General features: G+C 33.4%; 2 protein-coding genes across 3 annotated transcripts in view; one reads left to right on the top strand and one right to left on the bottom strand.

Moving 5' to 3' along the window:
- LOC113512812 (uncharacterized) overlaps positions 1-6,953 on the top strand; it is a 12,174-nt gene extending 5,221 nt beyond the window's left edge. Inside the window, exons 4-6 of one of the 2 annotated variants that reach the window (XM_026896740.3) lie at positions 800-1,009; positions 1,790-1,910; positions 4,403-6,953. In XM_026896740.3, the coding sequence (XP_026752541.1) occupies positions 800-1,009; positions 1,790-1,882 (303 nt within the window). In that variant the 3' untranslated portion in view covers positions 1,883-1,910; positions 4,403-6,953. Of the gene's footprint in view, positions 1-799; positions 1,010-1,789; positions 4,238-4,402 lie in introns of those variants that run through there. The other variant, XM_026896739.3, reaches the window with a different exon arrangement.
- A 349-nt stretch (positions 6,954-7,302) lies between these two features.
- On the bottom strand, positions 7,303-16,977 carry LOC113513065 (uncharacterized). Its single transcript, XM_031911038.2, has 5 exons — positions 16,887-16,977; positions 16,185-16,352; positions 10,414-10,531; positions 9,620-9,705; positions 7,303-7,765 (listed from the first exon to the last, which is right to left on the bottom strand). Exons 1-5 carry the CDS (start codon positions 16,962-16,964, stop codon positions 7,733-7,735), a joined length of 483 nt encoding a protein of 160 aa, XP_031766898.2. The 5' UTR covers positions 16,965-16,977; the 3' UTR covers positions 7,303-7,732.
- Between the last annotated feature and the right edge of the window lie 1,052 nt (positions 16,978-18,029).

Raw genomic sequence — 18,029 nt, 5'->3', positions numbered from 1 at the left:
CAGTGTGAGTGTGTGTATGTTTAAAGTGAGAGGAAGAGTGCTATTAATGTGTATACTATTTTTGTTTGTTCTTACGCTTCTACATATAAATCGAGTAACTCTATTGGTTTTATCTATATTGAATCTTTACAATTACTTTATTGCGTTGCAATCTCGTGTAATGATTTTTAATATTTTTTTTTTCCATGTTTCTTGTATTAATATTTTCTTTTTTTTTTTTCGCTTTATCCTTAGCACTCAGTTGAAATTATATCAAATTGTACTCTGAATTATTTACATTATTTTTATTATACACACACTGCACAGTCACCAAAAATATGGTTCTTTTTGTTTTATATTTATTTTAATTATTATTTTCACGTACCCTCAAATGGGTTAAAGCTGAAAATCAGTGTTTTGTTCCTTGAACAATGTTACACGCTGAGCTTCGACCTTTTTGTATTGCTGCAGATTACACATAATAACACAATTTTATAAATCTTATGTTGTTTTATGTATTACCAATTCTTATTTACATGTTGTGTGTGATTAGTAACAAACAAATAAACGATATATCTATCTATCTATCTATCTATCTTTATTAATTTTAATGCTGATTAAAAAAAAAAGTAAATTGTAATGATTATGAAACTTAATTATTGTTACGAAAGAGCGGTTTCTCCTAACACAAGCAATCTTTGCTTAACAGGAGATACCCTGTAATTTAAATAACTACCTTTGTATAAAGGAATAAATTTCTTATTATTATTATTAATTACAATATTAATGAAATACTCAAACTATACCGTTTATATTTCAGGTATTGGCGTTCTACTCGAAAGACGCATGTTTGAGGCAAATAGAAGAAATAGGTAGATCTACAGGATCGACCTTGCTCGTTGTGTTCTTCTCTATAGTGATATTCTATCTCGTTCTTGGTGTTTGCACTAAGAAGTTCCTAATGGGTGCGACTGGAATAGAAGTCATACCTAATTTAGCGTTCTGGACGGACCTGCCTAACTTAGTGAGGGTATGTATTATAAAAATCAGTTGCTGTGTTCGAGATTATGCCAAAGCCTAACTGCCGTTGCCAACCCGCCTTCTAAGCGTGGCAACTACTGGCAAAATGGGTTAGCTACCGCAGTTAGAGGAGGAGGAAGAGGAAGAGAAAGACCGAGGAATAACTACATGGGACAGATAAAGGAAACACTAGGTGTCATGTCGTATAGGGAGGTCAAGGATAAGGCCTGGGATAGAGTTGGCTGGAATAAGATGCATGAATTAGTTGCACCGACAAGAGGAAACTCTTAAATGAAAAGAAGAAGACCGCAGTTAGGCTTTGATGATGTTTTAAGAGGAACACCGCTGCCTATCCCTCCACAATTAAGTTCCGTTAGTTATCTCTTACGACACTCACGGGAAAGGAAGGGGTGGCCCATTCTATGACGGGGCCACGCGTCGGTAAAAAGCTAGTATATGGCAGTAACAAGTTAAAAAATCACTCTCTCTCTCTTTATCACTCCAATAAATCAATTAAAACAATTAGTTGTGCAGTTTGGAAGAAATATATATATATATATATATATATATATATATATATATATATATATATATATATATATATATATATATATATATGTATGTATTATTACTTGTAAAGTACATTGTTAATTCATTTATAAATATTGTAAGCAAGTGTGGTCTTATCTCTGACAGAGATCTCTTCCAGTCAACACAATACAGTTAGAAAGCATATTAATTATTATTATTAAGTATTTAGATTACTATATAAGTATATATTTGTTTACAGGACGGCTGGGCGTTTGCCATTAATGGTTTCAAGTTGCCACCACGCGTGGGCGCCACGAGTTCTCCGGACCCCAACAGTTACGACAGCATATAACATCAAAGGGAGGACAGCCTCTCCGAAGGTCAGCTCGTATTACTCGAGTAAAATAAATGAGCTAGTATTTAGTACTTTACTGCATAATAACACAGTCCAAAAACATTTACCAGACGTCCAACGTTTCTGTCTAGACAGCACTGTGTCCAGAATGGTCGTATAACCATTTGGAACATGCCAGTTGGACCACTGTTTGTTTCAGTATGGCAAAAGATTACATTTCTGTTTTTTAAAATGTAGACTGACAGATATTATTAAGAATTGGTCTACCATTTGTATTGTACCTCATTCTATTTTTGGTGTCTTCTGGCATTAAAATTGAACCTTATTTCTATTTAAATTAAACATAGATCTATTTTAGCAATTGAAGTGTTTTGTCTTTTTTCTTACGCACTATTTTCTTAATTTGAAAAATAAAACACTCCAACAGTCAGAGTAGTTTTGAACTTTTAATTTCTATGAATGGTGAATAAGAGGGTTAATATACGAGAAGAGATTGTGAACGTTGCTCAGAAATATCAACCGTATTACAGGAGACATACGATTTACATTTATTGTTTCTTGGTCAAGTTAATTTTTATTTTATTATACGTCTACAGATGTCGCTTTTAAAGGAAAATTAATTATAACTCATTGAAATAATGTTACATTTTTAATTAAATAGGATATTTGTACTACTTTAGGGTTTGCGCAGACGTGCGACAGTTCTTGGAAAACTTTTTGTGCTTTTTTTTACTATTGAAAGGTATTACTCTTTTATTAATGCAATGCAATTCTAAGTTATATTTTGATAAAGAAAAAGTACTTCAAGTACTGTCTCTCGTTTTGCGAAGTCCTTAATTGCTTCTCCAAACTTTGCGCTGTTGTAAACCATAGGCTAGCGCCATATTCACGTCCAATTCAATAAAATACGCGACCGAAGATCGATGATCGAGTTAGTCACATTCAACTTAACTTCGGTTGCATGAATACCTACTAACGCGAGTAGTGAACGCGAAACATCCGCCGAGTTTAACGCGTCACAGAAAAAGTATGCAATGTGTTGCCGATCTTCCGCCGATAGAAGATCGACGATTGACCAGATGCTGGGCGCGAGCGTTCCGCGGTGTTATGTCGATGTAATGACCGGGCTTTTGCGTAGTGTAACCGAGAGTAGTAAATAGTATGCAATTTGATGTATCGCTGATGATCGGCGACCGAAGATACGTTGAATATGGCGGTAGCCCTCTAGAATAGTGGACTCAATATACTGTGTCCCAATATTACCTAACCATTTCAAACCTCACATCCTACCAATTCAGTAGGACAATTTATAGACTGTTTCAATAGAATAAATATGCTAATTAGTTGAAATTATCATAGAAATATTATAAATGAAATTAGTAACGCTTCGAAATATTTGATCCATTTTGACCGGATCATAAGACATCAGCAGACTGTATTATGGTCCAGTCACTTATTTTTTTGTTAACATTTTTATTAAATTCTATTGAAACAGATTATAACGTAATGCCGTTAATAGTATCATCTATTTGTATATTCTATGTTGTATTTAATTAATATAAATTACTAAATACTTAGGGCCTAGTAAACAAGACTTTAGCGTTATTATATGGATAATCGTTTTGTATTAATACGAACTGTATGATAGCACTACCAGCACTATATCTGTGGTCGTTTTATAGTACTGACCTGTATTGACTGATTGTAAGGGTCAGTGTAGAATGACGGAACGTCGGCGTAAAGACAGTTGGAAGTAAACGCTTGAAGGGTATTTTGGGCTTAACAGTATATTTTATGAAGTCCATAGTGTTTCCATGTCTACGTATCATAAGTGACGGTTACCACTTTCCATCCTGTGGATTGTCAGCTTGTTTACCATTAAGTGACATAAAAAAGTGTGCCATGCGACCGATCTGTCTGTCGCCACTGTTTCGTCGATCTAAAATTGTTTGTTGTTGGTAACCCTAGTCTCTAGTTACTAACAAGCGCTATGGTATATTGTAATTGTGATATGTATATGTACTTGTACTGCTTATTTGGGCGTTTCATATTATGTGTGTCAAACTAAAAAAGATAGCAAACCTTTGTGGTATAAAAAAATTTGAATTTCGAATCACTGTGATTTGCTCATGTTTTTTTTTTTGTATTGGGCTTATTGGACACAGGTCTATTTTTGATAATAAAATGACAAATTAAATCACGTTATTGAAAAAGCACTGATGCTGTTTAAATTTCGAACCGAATAGTCCTAGTTTAAAAAAAATTGTGAGTTATTTAGTTTGTTACTTCAAAAGGCCCATAGGCGAATCGCAATTGGGCGAACTACGCCCGTGATCCAAACTGCACTAAAAATCTCATAGTAAGGGTTAAAATGAAAAAAAAATCCTCGTGTTATTATCTTGATGTCGCTTTTTAAGGTGATAGATTACATTTATTAAGTGATATTTTATCATGTATGTATCATCATCATGATATCATCAGTAAACTGTTCCCTGCTGACGCAAGTCTCCCTTGCAGTGCATTCGAGGTCGTCGCTACATATAGAGGGTCGTACTACACTGTGTTTGCCAGTACGGTATCGCCACTCAAGAACCTTTCTACCCCATCGGTTGTCGGTTCTTCGAGTCACGTGACCAGCCCATTGTCACTTTAGCTTGCTTATGTAGAGTATGTAATATAAAAAAATTTAAATTTTCCTATAAAATTAAACCAAACTACAGCCACTTGATAGAATCTATTTTGACGAAAACTAACGTTTAATATATGCGCAAGTGCGAATGGTACATTGCCTTTTTTTAATTAATATACGAGATGGGAGTTAAAAAAGACCGTCTGTTTATTCCCACGTGTGCCAACAAAGTGTAAAAAAATTTTTTCGAATGCTTGTCTATTTTAAATTATTTTACCATATATGCTTTTTTTGGAATATAAATAAGTATCACTATCCGAAATTATGCTATTTATACACTATGCAAGTTTCAATTATTGCTTAAAGTCAATATTAAAACTAATATATCTAAATTTATATCCATTTAACGAAAAACTTAATCTAGTTAAATGTTGTAATAATATGTAAAATAATATTTATAATGTTATTTTTCTACATTTATTCTAACATAACAATATATCCTTGCATATCTGTAATTATTCGAAAATTTTCTACCTTTAACACTATCGGATAAACAGGACCAAGGTAAATATTTTCTTAAAAATATAATAGAAAAAAAAAAACGGTGGCGTATATTTCAAAATAATAATTGATTATAAATATACTGAATATATTTTTTCTAATTGTCTATGCTCACTTTTTTTTTTTTGTGAATCTATTTTAATTTATAGATTAAATCGAGACGAGTAGTATTTTCATAATCTCTGGTTTGTAAATGTATGACTTGTATATGTAATGAGAATTAGAATATTTAAGTTAATATATTATCTTGTTTTAAAATAATTATCTTGTTTTAATTATTTAAAAATAATAGTACGTTAAGGTGAGAATTTTTTTTTCTTAATTTTCATTTGTTTGTGATAAATTTCGTTGGAAATTCTTAACTTAATGTGTTTTATATTCAATTGGACATCTTATTGGACATCTTTTGTGTTTGTTAGGTCCTGGGATCAATTACCGAGAGTTGTATAGCTAGTTTTGAATTGTTTTAAAATTTCAGGTTTACCCTGTCATACTAATGGCTTGAGGTTAACTCTTGAGGTTTTATTGTAATGTATATAGGTATATCTATCTCCCTCTAGTTTTACCAATATTTTAACATCATTATGCGACATAAGATGATGTTTATCAAGTTGGAAAACGTAAGGGTAAGGTACACCGAGACCGGGCCTGACTTATTTAAATTGTTTTTTTTTTTTTGTAATAATACTAATTATAAAATAAATAAATTGATAATTTTTATTAACGAAAATATATGAATAGGATATACAAATGTTGTCAGCCCTATATAGCGTTTGGATAGTAAGCTTGTTTTTTTTTCATATTTTAAAACTATTCGAGTACCATATATCTATAATTTGTATTAACTATTACGTAATGGATATTTTTTTTACAAGTTGCACAAATAATTGTGCAATGCAAGGTATATGTAATGTTCAATATGATTTCCAAACATTTTTTTATTGTGCAATATTGATAGATTTCACTAGATTTTTTAAAAAATATATTGGATTCGTAAATAATTTATTTCGGTTCATAGGTATATTTTGTTGACATTTTGCACTAGTCACTTGTCGAGTTCAGTACACGATGTAAATTGCACAATTTGGTTGTTTTTTTTTAATATTATAATTATTGTAAAATATTTTTACGTACGATACAAAAATATCGAAGATTTTCATTAGTTTACATTTTTACTTGGTGATAGAATATATATATATATATATGACAGAATTTTTTCATCGTGCCTCCGATCAAACTGTTTATAATTCCTTATAATTACTCCTCTCCATCCAAAGGTTGCCTGGAAGAGATCGCTTTTAGCGATAAGGTCGCCCATTGTTTTCTCACTGTGACCACTTCTTGTAATTGTTTGTATCTATAATAAGTTTACTACTGTAATCCTTTGGAGAAAACAATAAACAGTTACTATCTGTTTATCTATCTAAATGTATAATTCGCCAGGGAATTGTTTCTTCTGTAAATGTTTTATTCGATCTCAATTTGTAGATGAACTAGTTTTTAAACGCGACTTCGTGTGATCGAGATATGCTCATTGACCCGGATAAAGAGTAGCCTATAACCTTTTCCGTCCCATATAGTCAACGTATACGAAATTTCACAATAATTGGTTAAGCCGCTAAGATACTAATAGGTAACAAACAAACATTTAATTTTATAATATTTTAATTATTACACGGGGCGGAACTTTTTTTTTCTGTCTCATGTGTCTATAGCACAATAATTAATTTTTTTTTCATAAACTAAATGTACTTTTAAACTTATTTCAGCTTTGTATCGTACGTCGAAATGTTATAAATCAAAATACTATATTATTAGTAAGACATATTTGAATGTAGTGATTTGTATATATAAAAATAAATATGTTTGATAAGATAATTGTATGTTATTTTGTACACTATATGTAATATAAGGTACCCAGAGTAATCTCTGACATATTACTACTTCTAACTTCTAATTCCAGTATGCTTGGTTAAGCTGCTAAAATTTTTTTATACAACTTAGAATGGTAAACAAGCTGATGGCCCACCTGATGGAAAGTGGTACCCGTCGCCTATAGACATGTACAGTGCCATGGGCATAACAGAGTATACTGTTTCGCCCATATTACCCCCTATGCGTTGCCATTTCTGAGGGCTCTGGTGATATTACTCTGCACCCAGTAAATTCACGCCATATCCCACCCTTTAAACCGAAACAGCTATGCAAACACAACTGTTTCATGGTAGAAACACGAATGGGACAGAGGTACCCAAGCAAACGACTTTCGTACAAAGTCTCCCTCTGGTAGGCTTTTTTCCCTTCCATAAATTTATATTCTCTTGTCTGATATGTCCCAGGTACTTATTATAACATTAGACACATATTGACCAAGTATTTTGGTCGAAGTACGCACTGGACTGCCACTAGATGCCGCGTTTGGCAGGCGAGTTGGCAACCGCAGTTAGGCATTGATTTACAGGTCATATTTTAAGAGGGACGCTGCTTCCCATCGTTCGACCATTTAGTTCACTTAGTCGCGACTTACGACACCCACGGGAAAGGAAGGGGTGGCCCGTTCTATGCCGGGACCACACGGCAAATAAAATACATATTAATTATTAAATATTTTATTTCCATTCAATAAATTTACTATGTGGAGCTCATTTAATTAATGGTTACAAATGTACATGTTGTAAGTCGAATCCGAACTGAAAATAAATAATTCATATTAGAATATTTGCCATTACATTCTAAATTGCCATGTTTTTTTTAATGGGCGAAAATGGAATGGTAACCCCGCCCGCGCTATCGGTATACACCAACGAGGTACCAGTGGAAGATGATAGGTGAGAATGAATGCAGGTCAGTTGGCTCACCATGATGAATTCGACAAGAATTAAACATAATGGTTTCCAGAGGGAAACGCGTGGAGGTTGACCTGAAAGAGTATATTGCTAGCAATGGGGCTATTAGAGCCCATTACTAACAATCCTTTTCCCCCCAAATTGCCACGTTAGGTCAGTGTTGATAAAATTGATAAATTTATGTACACTTAAAATTCGTAATTTATTTTCTATTGGTCGTTTCCCAATTATTATTACTATAAAATAGTATTATTTTGAAGTAATTTAGTACAGTATTTATTATTATATTTAAACACACTAATCATATTTATATATTTATTGATATTTATAAGTTTCACAATGTATTAGAGGCGACATATTTCTTTTTTTATAATTATCAGACAGTAACCAGAGAGTATCACTCTACATACATCAAACATAGACTAATAAAGTTGCCATATTAGAAATGTGTGGATTGCTTTCTCAACAAATAGAATATCCTCTATTATTATTTTATTTAGAGATATTACATCTCCATTATATTATTTACCTTATTTTTTTTAATGGGAGAAAATGAAATGGAAAATGGAATGAGTCTGGGGTCTTTTTTTTATGGGCGATTTTTATTTGGTGCAAATGGTATGGTAACCCCGCCTGCGTTAACGGGATACGCTGGCGGAGTACCAGTGAAGGGTGATAGATGAGAATGAAAACAGGCCAGTTAACTCATCATGATGAATTCATCAGGAATTAACCATGATAGTTTCCAGGGGAACCGCGAGTAGGTCGACCTGGTTGGGTATATTGCTAGCAATGGGATTCTCAGTTTCCATTACTAACAATCCCTTTCCCCCCTGAGTCTGGGGTCTGAACTAGGTCGAAACGTGTACTACAGACTTATATATAATATTTGTAGTATTTATACGTCTATAAACCAACATTATAAACTATACTAATCTATAAACTAACTTTTTTCTTATTTTACGTACTTTTCATATATTTTAAAGGTTAAATATATTGTAATTTCTATTTAGTCTGTCTGTCCTTTTCCTTATATTATCCATTATTCAACTTTTCTGATCCTTATCCTAAATTTCTTCGACCAAAACTCCTTTCCTAAAATGCTATTTCCCATACTTTGTTTTTGGCGGATGCACTTTGTGCCGTGCCATAAGAAAGGAAAAAAAAAAACTAGCTTTTGCCCATTACTTCGTACACGTGGGATTTTAGAAGTAGGAGAATCAATGATAAGGACCTCTTTTAGACGGCATATCAATATGAAACATACACCAGATTTTAGGTTAGACATTCAGGAACATTCTTTATCTAATTTGATGCGATAGTTTGCGCGTGATGTCGGAACAAACATACGGACAGATACATTCTCATATTAAAACCCCTCATATTTTTTTCTTAAATACTTCCCATGTACAGACATCGTTTACATACGATTTTATTATATTAATAAAATGTGAGTGCAAAGAGGTTTGATTGTTTGTGTTAGTTACTCATTACGCTTAAATGGCTGGTCATATTCGAATGAAATTTGGTACACGGATAGATTATATTCTAACTTTACATATAGGATTTTATATGGCGATTCACGCGAGCGAAACTGCGGAATACAGCTAGTCATATGGGGGAGCTATCCCATTTTATTACTGAAGTTATTATATACGAGAAGTAGATACTATTGAAAATAAGCGGATAAAAAATTACCTTAGGTGAGTTCTCAATTAGACAATGTGATATCAGGAATGAGCGGTCACAACCGGCAGCGCCATCTGCTGCCGGTTTGTCGTTCACTGGGAATAAAATATGTTTTTTATGTATTGTATATTGTATGTATATATTTTTATAACGAATTATAATGAAATTGTAAGTTGTATGTGTATTCACTAATTAAATTGCATCTTATTCATGTTGCCTTAACACGTTTTAGGATATTAATTTTGTCTTTTGCCTTTTATATCTATAACTAACTATGTATAGTTTTGATTTTTAAATGGTGTGTGTTTTTAAATAAAATAAATAAATAAACAAGTCTATGCTGGCGAGATACCATTAAGGACAAAAGTAGATCAGTTGGTTTTCCTTGAAAATTTACTAGGAAGGCCAAATAATTTGCTTATATGATATTTTGATATATATATATATATTTTATACAACTTAGAATGGCAAACAAGCTGACGGCCCAACTGATGGAAAGTGGTAACCGTCGCCCGCCTATAGACATGTGCAGTACCATGGACATAACAGAGTATAATGTTTCGCCCATGATACCCCCCATGCGTTGCCATTCCTAAGTACTCAGGTGTTATTCCTCTGTACCCTGTAAATTCACGTCATATCCCAACATTCAAATCGAAACACAGCCATGCAAACATAACAGGTTCACGGATGAAACATGAATGGGACAGAGCCAATTAAATTGGCTACCTCTTTGTACAAAGCTTCTATTTGGTATATTTTACTGTTTAGGTATTTTCTTTTACTTGAATAAACATAACTACCTGATTTACATTCATCGAACAATTTATTTGCATTCTCTAGTTTGGTTGCATCATTTGCGAATTCTTCTTTGGCTAAATCCTTTGCTTTATCCACGTCGAATGTGCCTGAATTTGTGAGCTGAAAAATATTTGTTTCATTATAAGTTTTTTTTTAATGGGCGATAATGGAATGGTAACCCCACCCGTGCTATCGGTATACACCGGCGGGGCACCAGTGAAGGATGATAGTTGAGTATGAAGCAGGTCAGTTAGCCCATCGTGACGAATTCAACAAGAATTCACGATGGTTTCCAGGGAGAACCACGTGGAGGTCGAACTAATAAAATATTGCCAGCAATGAGACTGTCAAACTCCATTGTCAACTAACAATCCCTTTCCCCCCTTCATTATAAGTAGACTAGGTTCCATTTTGAGGTTACTGAAAAATAAAGTTAGACGATTACACCTATGCCTATCAGTTGTGATTCATTCATGTAGTGTGTGTATTGAGAAATAAATCACGAGGCGAGACGAGATGAAACGCGAGAAACGAGGCAAGATCAGACGTAAGAAAAGATACAAAGCGAAACGAGACATAATGAGACGTGAGACGTGATGTGAAACGAGATGCAACTTGCACCGTGCAAGGTAAGACCAAAGGCGAGACAATGTCCGTGGCATGGCAAGGTAAGACGGAATGCGAGGGTGAGGCGAGATATTATTCCGTGGAGATTAGGTTCGAGACGAGCCTCGAGTGAGACGTGGCGCGAAGTTAGACGTGACCCGTGATACGACGTAAGACGAGACAAAATTGTCTAGATTACTAAGATCAAAAGGGAGCATCAGGAGTCATACATTGGTAATGGGCCGCGGAAATTCGACATTAGTACTTTTGGTTGGACAGCAGGACTGTGTCTACATGAGAAACTGGGATAATTTCTCTTGGGAAGTTACTTGGCACCTTCAGTGACTTTTTACAATACGTGGTGCAAAACACCTATAATACTATATCAGCCATAGCTTGTCCACTGCTGAACAAAGGCTTCTCCCATAAGGTTGGTTTTGCCAGCTCATATATACAAAAGTAATTTTAGTAAAGTGATGATATAATTAAAAATTGTGTCTAAAAAAACCGACTTCAAGCGTGACAAAACCAATTATTTTGATTTAAAAAGTAAACCCATTTTGATATATCTTCCATGATACCAATCTGTCAGCATATTCTTTCAGATAAAAAAGAAATTTATATATGTATGTTTATGTATATATATATATATATATATATATATATATATATATATATATATATATATATATATATATATATATATATATATAATATAATTGGTTTTCACCTTCTCAACTTATGTCGGCTTAAAAACATACCCCGTCCTGTAACCCACAGGAAAAAAGGTACGTATGCCCCAGTTTTATTTTTTTATGTCCGTCTTCTACCTCGCCTTCTCTTTAGAATGTATACTGAATTTGTGAGTGATTGTGTGTTTGGTGTATGAATTGTGTTGTATGAATCTGGTGTGTTTGTTGAGTGTTGTGTGTTAGTTGCCTGTTGGATGGTTGGTGACCGGTGTGTGTCTTGAGTGTGATGATTTTGTGTGTTTTGTACAAATACGGTATCTCCCAATACTTTGCTGAGTATGCTTGATGTGTGAATGGCTGCTTGTTTTTGTAAGATTGTGATGTCAATTTTGGCATTTAGCTTATTTATGTAGTTTATAATATTTTTAGCTACTATTCCTGTTGCGCCTATTACTATCGGGATGATAATCGTTTGTGTGTTCCACAAACGACTGACTTCAGTTTTGAGAAGGTGGTATTTACTTAGCTTTTCAATTTCCTTAGCTCCTATATTGTAATCAGATGGTACAGTTATATCTATTAAGTATGTTTTATTATTATTTTTATCTATATATATTAAATCTGGTCTATTGTGTGTAACGGTGACATCAGTTTGAACGGGCATTTCCCACAGGATCTTAACAGATTCGTTTTCTTTAACATGGGGTTGGGTGAGAGTTTCTTTCCACCAGAGATCAGAGACCTGTATATTGTGTTTTTTTGCCAGACACCAGTAGATATACTGAACAAGGTTATTGTGTCTTTTGACATAATAGGTCCCCGCCAATTTCTCGCACCCCGATATGATGTGTTGTGTTGTTTCATCTTTATGAACACATAAGCGACACTTTCCGTCTACTGGTTGTTTTAGTATGTCACGTTGATGTTGTGTGTCATTACGACTTGGTCTTGTATGGCAAATATTGACGACTCTATACTTGGGCATATTTGCTGTTTTTTAATCCAGTTAAATGAAAGTTCACCGTCTACGTTGGCCCTATCTAGTACGTCTTTAGGGAACTGACCATGTAGTTGTTTATGTCTCCATGTTTTATTATAATTTTTTACTATTGCTTCTTTTATCTCTTTATCAGTATGTGTGTTTCCTTGTAGTAAATGCAGTTCTAGTTCTATCTCTTGTGCTTCCTTTATTATTGAATACTTGTACTTGCATATGTCGTGTTGAACTATTGTTTTGATTAAATAATCACTTTCTGTTTTTAGATACTGTTTATATTTGACTATTTGGGTTTTGTATACATATTCTACATTTAACATACCTCTACCCCTGTGTCACTGGTAAGTATAATCGTTCTGTTGCTGCTTTCTGTTGATGTGCTTTTTTTATAGCTAACAGTTTTCTTGTTTTAACATCTATTTTCTTTAAATCATTATTTTTGTAGTTTATTACACCAAATGAGTAGAGTAAAACCGGTAAAGCATATGTATTTATTCCCTTAATTAGATTACGCGAGTTGAGACTTGTATTCAGTAGTTTTTTTATTCTTTTAAAATACTCTTTAGTTATTTGATCTCTAATTATACTATGTTCAATTTTTCCTGACTCATGCACTCCCAAATATTTGTACCTATCTCCTATGGCTAGGTGCTTAAACATTTCTCCGCTTAATAGTATATGACCTTCTCCCATAGCGTTGCTTCTATATCCTGAACTAATATGTATTACATTGCATTTATCTAAACCAAATCTCATTCCTATGTCACTTGTAAATATTTCTACGCTATCTAATAACACCTTTAAATTAGTCCTATTGTTTGCATAAACTTTAAGGTCATCCATATATATCAAATGATTGATCCAATAACTGTCTTTAAGTTTATATCCTTTAATTTTATATTTGTTTAGTATGAATGAGAGGGGATTTATTGCTAGACAAAACAGAAGTGGTGAGAGAGAGTCACCCTGAAATATTCCGCGTCTTACATAGATCGGTTCGGTTGTTATTGAGTTTTGGGAGCCACGAGCTGTCATGATCACTCTCCAAGAAGGCATAGTCAACTGAAGGAATCTTTTGATGATAGGCGGGCATTTATAAATATCTAGTACTTTGAGAAGCCATTCATGTGATACACTATCAAAGGCTTTTTGATAATCTATCCATGCCATGCTCAAGTTCTTTTGAGATTGGTGTGCATCCTCTAATATTGCTTTATTGACCATGAGGTGGTCTTTACAGCCCCTGGCATACCTGCGACACCCCCGTTGCTCTAACGCCATTATGTTATTCTCGTGACAGTGATCATATAGTATATTGGCTAATACGCTCGTTAGTAATTTGTACATTGTTGTTAAACATGCTATGGGCCTCCAATTTTTTGGATCATCAGTATGCTCATTTTTGGGTATTAATATAACTTGACCTGTAGTGAACCAATCCTCTAACGCTTCTGTACCAGCTATTATTTTAGTGAATAATGTGGCTAAATAACTATGCACACTGGTAAGGTGTTTTAAATAATAATTTTGAATTTTATCTATACCTGGCGATTTCCAGTTCAGTAGTTTATTTATGCTAAATTTTACTTGATGTTCAGTAATTTCACCTGTATCTCTTGCTTCTAGATTTTTTGATGACTCTTCTAATTCCTTTATCCATTTAGCCTGATTATTGTAGGTTATAGGATTTGACAATATGCACGACCAAAATTCTTCTACTCTTTCTTTATTAGGTACATTGACTTCTTTAGTATTATTGCTTCCTAAACTTGTATATAATCTGTGTTCATGCTCTTTAAATAATTTATTCTGTTCTTTTCTAGTATTCATGTCTTCATATCTCTTTATTCTGCCTGCTAAAGCTTTAATTTTTTGTTTAATTGTTTCTATCATATTATTATGATCGTTTTTATTATATATGTTGTATTTCCTGTATAACATGTCTTTAATTTTTATCATCCTACGCGTATTAATTCCTTTTTCTATTTCTATTAACTGCCCTAGTTCTTTTCTGAGTCTATCGATTTTTATTTGTATCCTTTTTTTCCACGGTGGTTCCGATTTCTTTTTTATAGTAATTTTTGATGTATATGGATTCTGGTTATTATTAATTATTAATGTTTTTGCAGTTGCATAAATAATGTCGTTTATTTCTTTTAAAGAGTTATTAGTCACTAATAGACTTGGCAAGTATTTATTCAGTGTATGCAGGTTTCCTAGGAATCTCTTATTTATTTTAGCTTTAGGCAGTAGTAAGCGTTCTTCAATCGGAGTTTCTCGCGTTTCAGCCAGTATTTGAAGAAAATTTAAAATTAGTGGATCCTGATCTTCATTTATATTTACATTTTGCGTCAATTGATCTATTGCATTTGCTTGTTCTACTGTGAGTTCAGTGTGTTGCATGTTTTGTATATTTTGTAATATTGTGTTTTGTATATTTGTGGTGTTTGCTATTGAGACTGTTATCGCATGTTGTTGTATGTTAGGTTCTATTGGTTCAGAGTTTTCTATGAAATCAGATCCTTGTACTGCTTGTTGTTCTATTCGATTCAGTACTTCTTGTGATATTACATTTTGTTTTATAATTCTACGTGCTTGATTCGATAGGGTATTACCATTAAACTTGTGTATTTTTGGGTTATTAGGATTTCTTTCCGTAAAAAGTTCGTATAGTCTGCTTATGTAGCCTGGTCCTCCTGATCTTGCTTTAAAGAAACAAAACATTAGTTCTTCTAATTCTTCTGTTGACCACTTTCTTCTTCTGTCATCATTTACTATATTATTCGTGGTCATAACAGATGAGCCGACAGAGTTTGTAGCCATAGACACACTCTGCAAAACATCATCTGCCCCCTCTCCGCCCCGTTGGTCGGCTGTAATATCTTCGGTACCCCCGACTCTCGCCCGCCTGCTCAGCAGAGAGCCACTGACGGTTCGCATGCTGTCACGTCCAGCGTCAGCTCCAGACGTGCCCCGACGATCACCCTCGGGAAGCGGCCCTATACGTGAATCACTGAATTGTCTCTCCATATTGAAGGTATTGCTAGTGCTCTGTTAGCCATCACTGTTTTCGCTTACAGCTGTGATGTTCCACCCCTCACGTGGCCAAGATGTGTAGCCGGACGTAGAGTTAGACTTATGAGGGGCAAAATTATTAATTCACTCTCGCGCCACCTGCCCACTACTATTTGTTCTCCTTTAACCAAAGGTTGTCTGTAAGAGATTGCCCTAGCGATAAGACTGCCTTTATATTTATGTATATATTTCAATCTATATTTATGTTACTGTATTTCACTTGAATTATTCATTTGTCATTGTATATTTTTATTTATGGTGTAGAATTGACACAGTTATGAGGTAACACGAAAAAATATACAATCGAATTGAGAATTTGCTTTTTTTTACTCCGTTGACAAATATAGTATACACAAATATAGTATAGTATACGCTACATATGCGTAGAAGTTTAGTTACTCACCCACTGAGCTTTCTTATAAACACAAGCCAACAAACATTTCACGTTTTCACTCTCCGGAATCTTATGTCGCTGCAACATGACCATCTGTTCAGGTGTAATAGGATGCTCGTTGTTGCATAACATGCCTTGTTGCATGAACCATGTTTTAACTTCTTCTGGTGTTCTCGCCTGTTGCAATTTAAATAATTTCGGATTTTGTTTTGTAAAATTGATATCATATTGAATGATGATAAGAAATATATAATGTTTTTTTCAGTACTGACGAAAATATCTCTTTCATATTATTCACACTAAATAAATAACTGACTTTAATTGTAGCAAATCAGTTATTATGATGTAAAAATTAAATTACTGAACCGATTTTGATTTCTATAGGAACAATTTGTAAGTATATAATTTTAGGTAAAAAGGAATTTTTCAAATTACGAATAACATAAACAGCGCTGTGGACATCACAGAATACATTGTGACGTTCTCATTCCTATCTATATTCAATACGTTATCATTCCTGAGGACTAAGGTGTTAAAAAAAAAAAACTTGTAAAGATGATCAGATGATAATTAAATGTTCATTCATAATATGTATAAATTATAATATTTTCACTACAATTTAGTTGAAAGATATGAATGAAATACATATATCTTTGAACACATAAATATCTAAAATTAATAAACTATACTCTCTTCTAAGTATGAACTTACGTAAACTGCCAGAAGCGAACATGATAGAAATAACAAAGTTGTAAACATATTTACAATCTGCCAAAAATACTGAAACATCAACCAGAACGATCTCTTTTATACCAACAATAATATGGACCTATTTTGTATAAACATAATTACCTATGGTCAATCATGGAACACAATTAAGCAAAACTGCTGATTTCAATCCAATTGTTTGTGTGTACTGAATGGGAACATTTTTATTCTAATTATGTGTATTTACTACACCTAATGATGTCATCATCATCATATCAGCCGCCATCTGTCTACTGTCACACATAGGTCACCCCCATAGGCTGTCATAAAGAACGGGGGTATTCCTTATGACAGATTACCATTAGGAGTATTTTGCTAGTACTTGCTACGCTAGGTTGGCAACTGCAGTTTAATGTGAAATTTTTGTGATAAATATACCTAATGATATATTTATGATAAATATATCATTAGGTATATTAAGCGTAGTATATATATATATATATATATATATATATATATATATATATATATATATATATATATATATATATATATATATATATATATTGAGCGTCTCCAAAATTTATGTATCCGCTTCATATTTGGTCTTCGCAAATATGATCACATTTCTCAATTTCGTACTCAACTCAAGTGGCTCCCTATCCGTTTTCGTCGTAATCTGCATATCCTGTCTCTTCTTTACGCAATCCTTTTTAATCCCGGTGCTTCTTATTATCTAAAAGACCGATTCTTGTTTCTCAGTGAGGTTAATGATCATACTTTACGCAGTGTCAATAACCTCCGACTCAAATTTCCCACTCATTCTTCTTCCTTTTATTCTAAATTCTTTACTGTTCAGGCAGTTCGCCTATGGAACTCACTATCTACCTCTATTCGGTGTGCTCAAACTCTTACTAGCTTCAAAACCTCTGTTAAATCCTATTACCTCTCACTTTAGTATTATTTTTCTGTGTTCTCTCTTCGTTTTCCTTCATCATTTTCTTTTTTCTGTTGTATGTGTGCTGTTCAGTATGTGTATGTTATGTATATATTATATATGTATGTGTATGTATGTATGTATGTATATATGTTTGTATATGATAATATTTATATAATAGTGCGCCACCTACCCTTTGTCTTTTTCTC

This window comes from Galleria mellonella, unplaced genomic scaffold (genome assembly GCF_026898425.1).
Source record: "Galleria mellonella isolate WM207_F2 unplaced genomic scaffold, CSIRO_AGI_GalMel_v1 utg21, whole genome shotgun sequence".
Lineage (NCBI taxonomy): Eukaryota > Metazoa > Arthropoda > Insecta > Lepidoptera > Pyralidae > Galleria > Galleria mellonella.
The sequence above is the reverse complement of the archived record's forward strand: the minus strand, read 5'-3'. Positions and strand labels throughout refer to the sequence as shown.

Coding starts and splice junctions, on each gene's coding strand:
- LOC113513065 (XM_031911038.2), bottom strand. CDS start 16,964: ATGTTTCAGTATTTTTGGCAGATTGTAAATATGTTTACAACTTTGTTA. Junction 10,532..16,184: donor TTTATAAGAAAGCTCAGTGG/GTGAGTAACTAA, acceptor AATATTTTTCAG/CTCACAAATTCAGGCACATT. Junction 7,766..9,619: donor TAATTGAGAACTCACCTAAG/GTAATTTTTTAT, acceptor ATTTATTTTCAG/TTCGGATTCGACTTACAACA.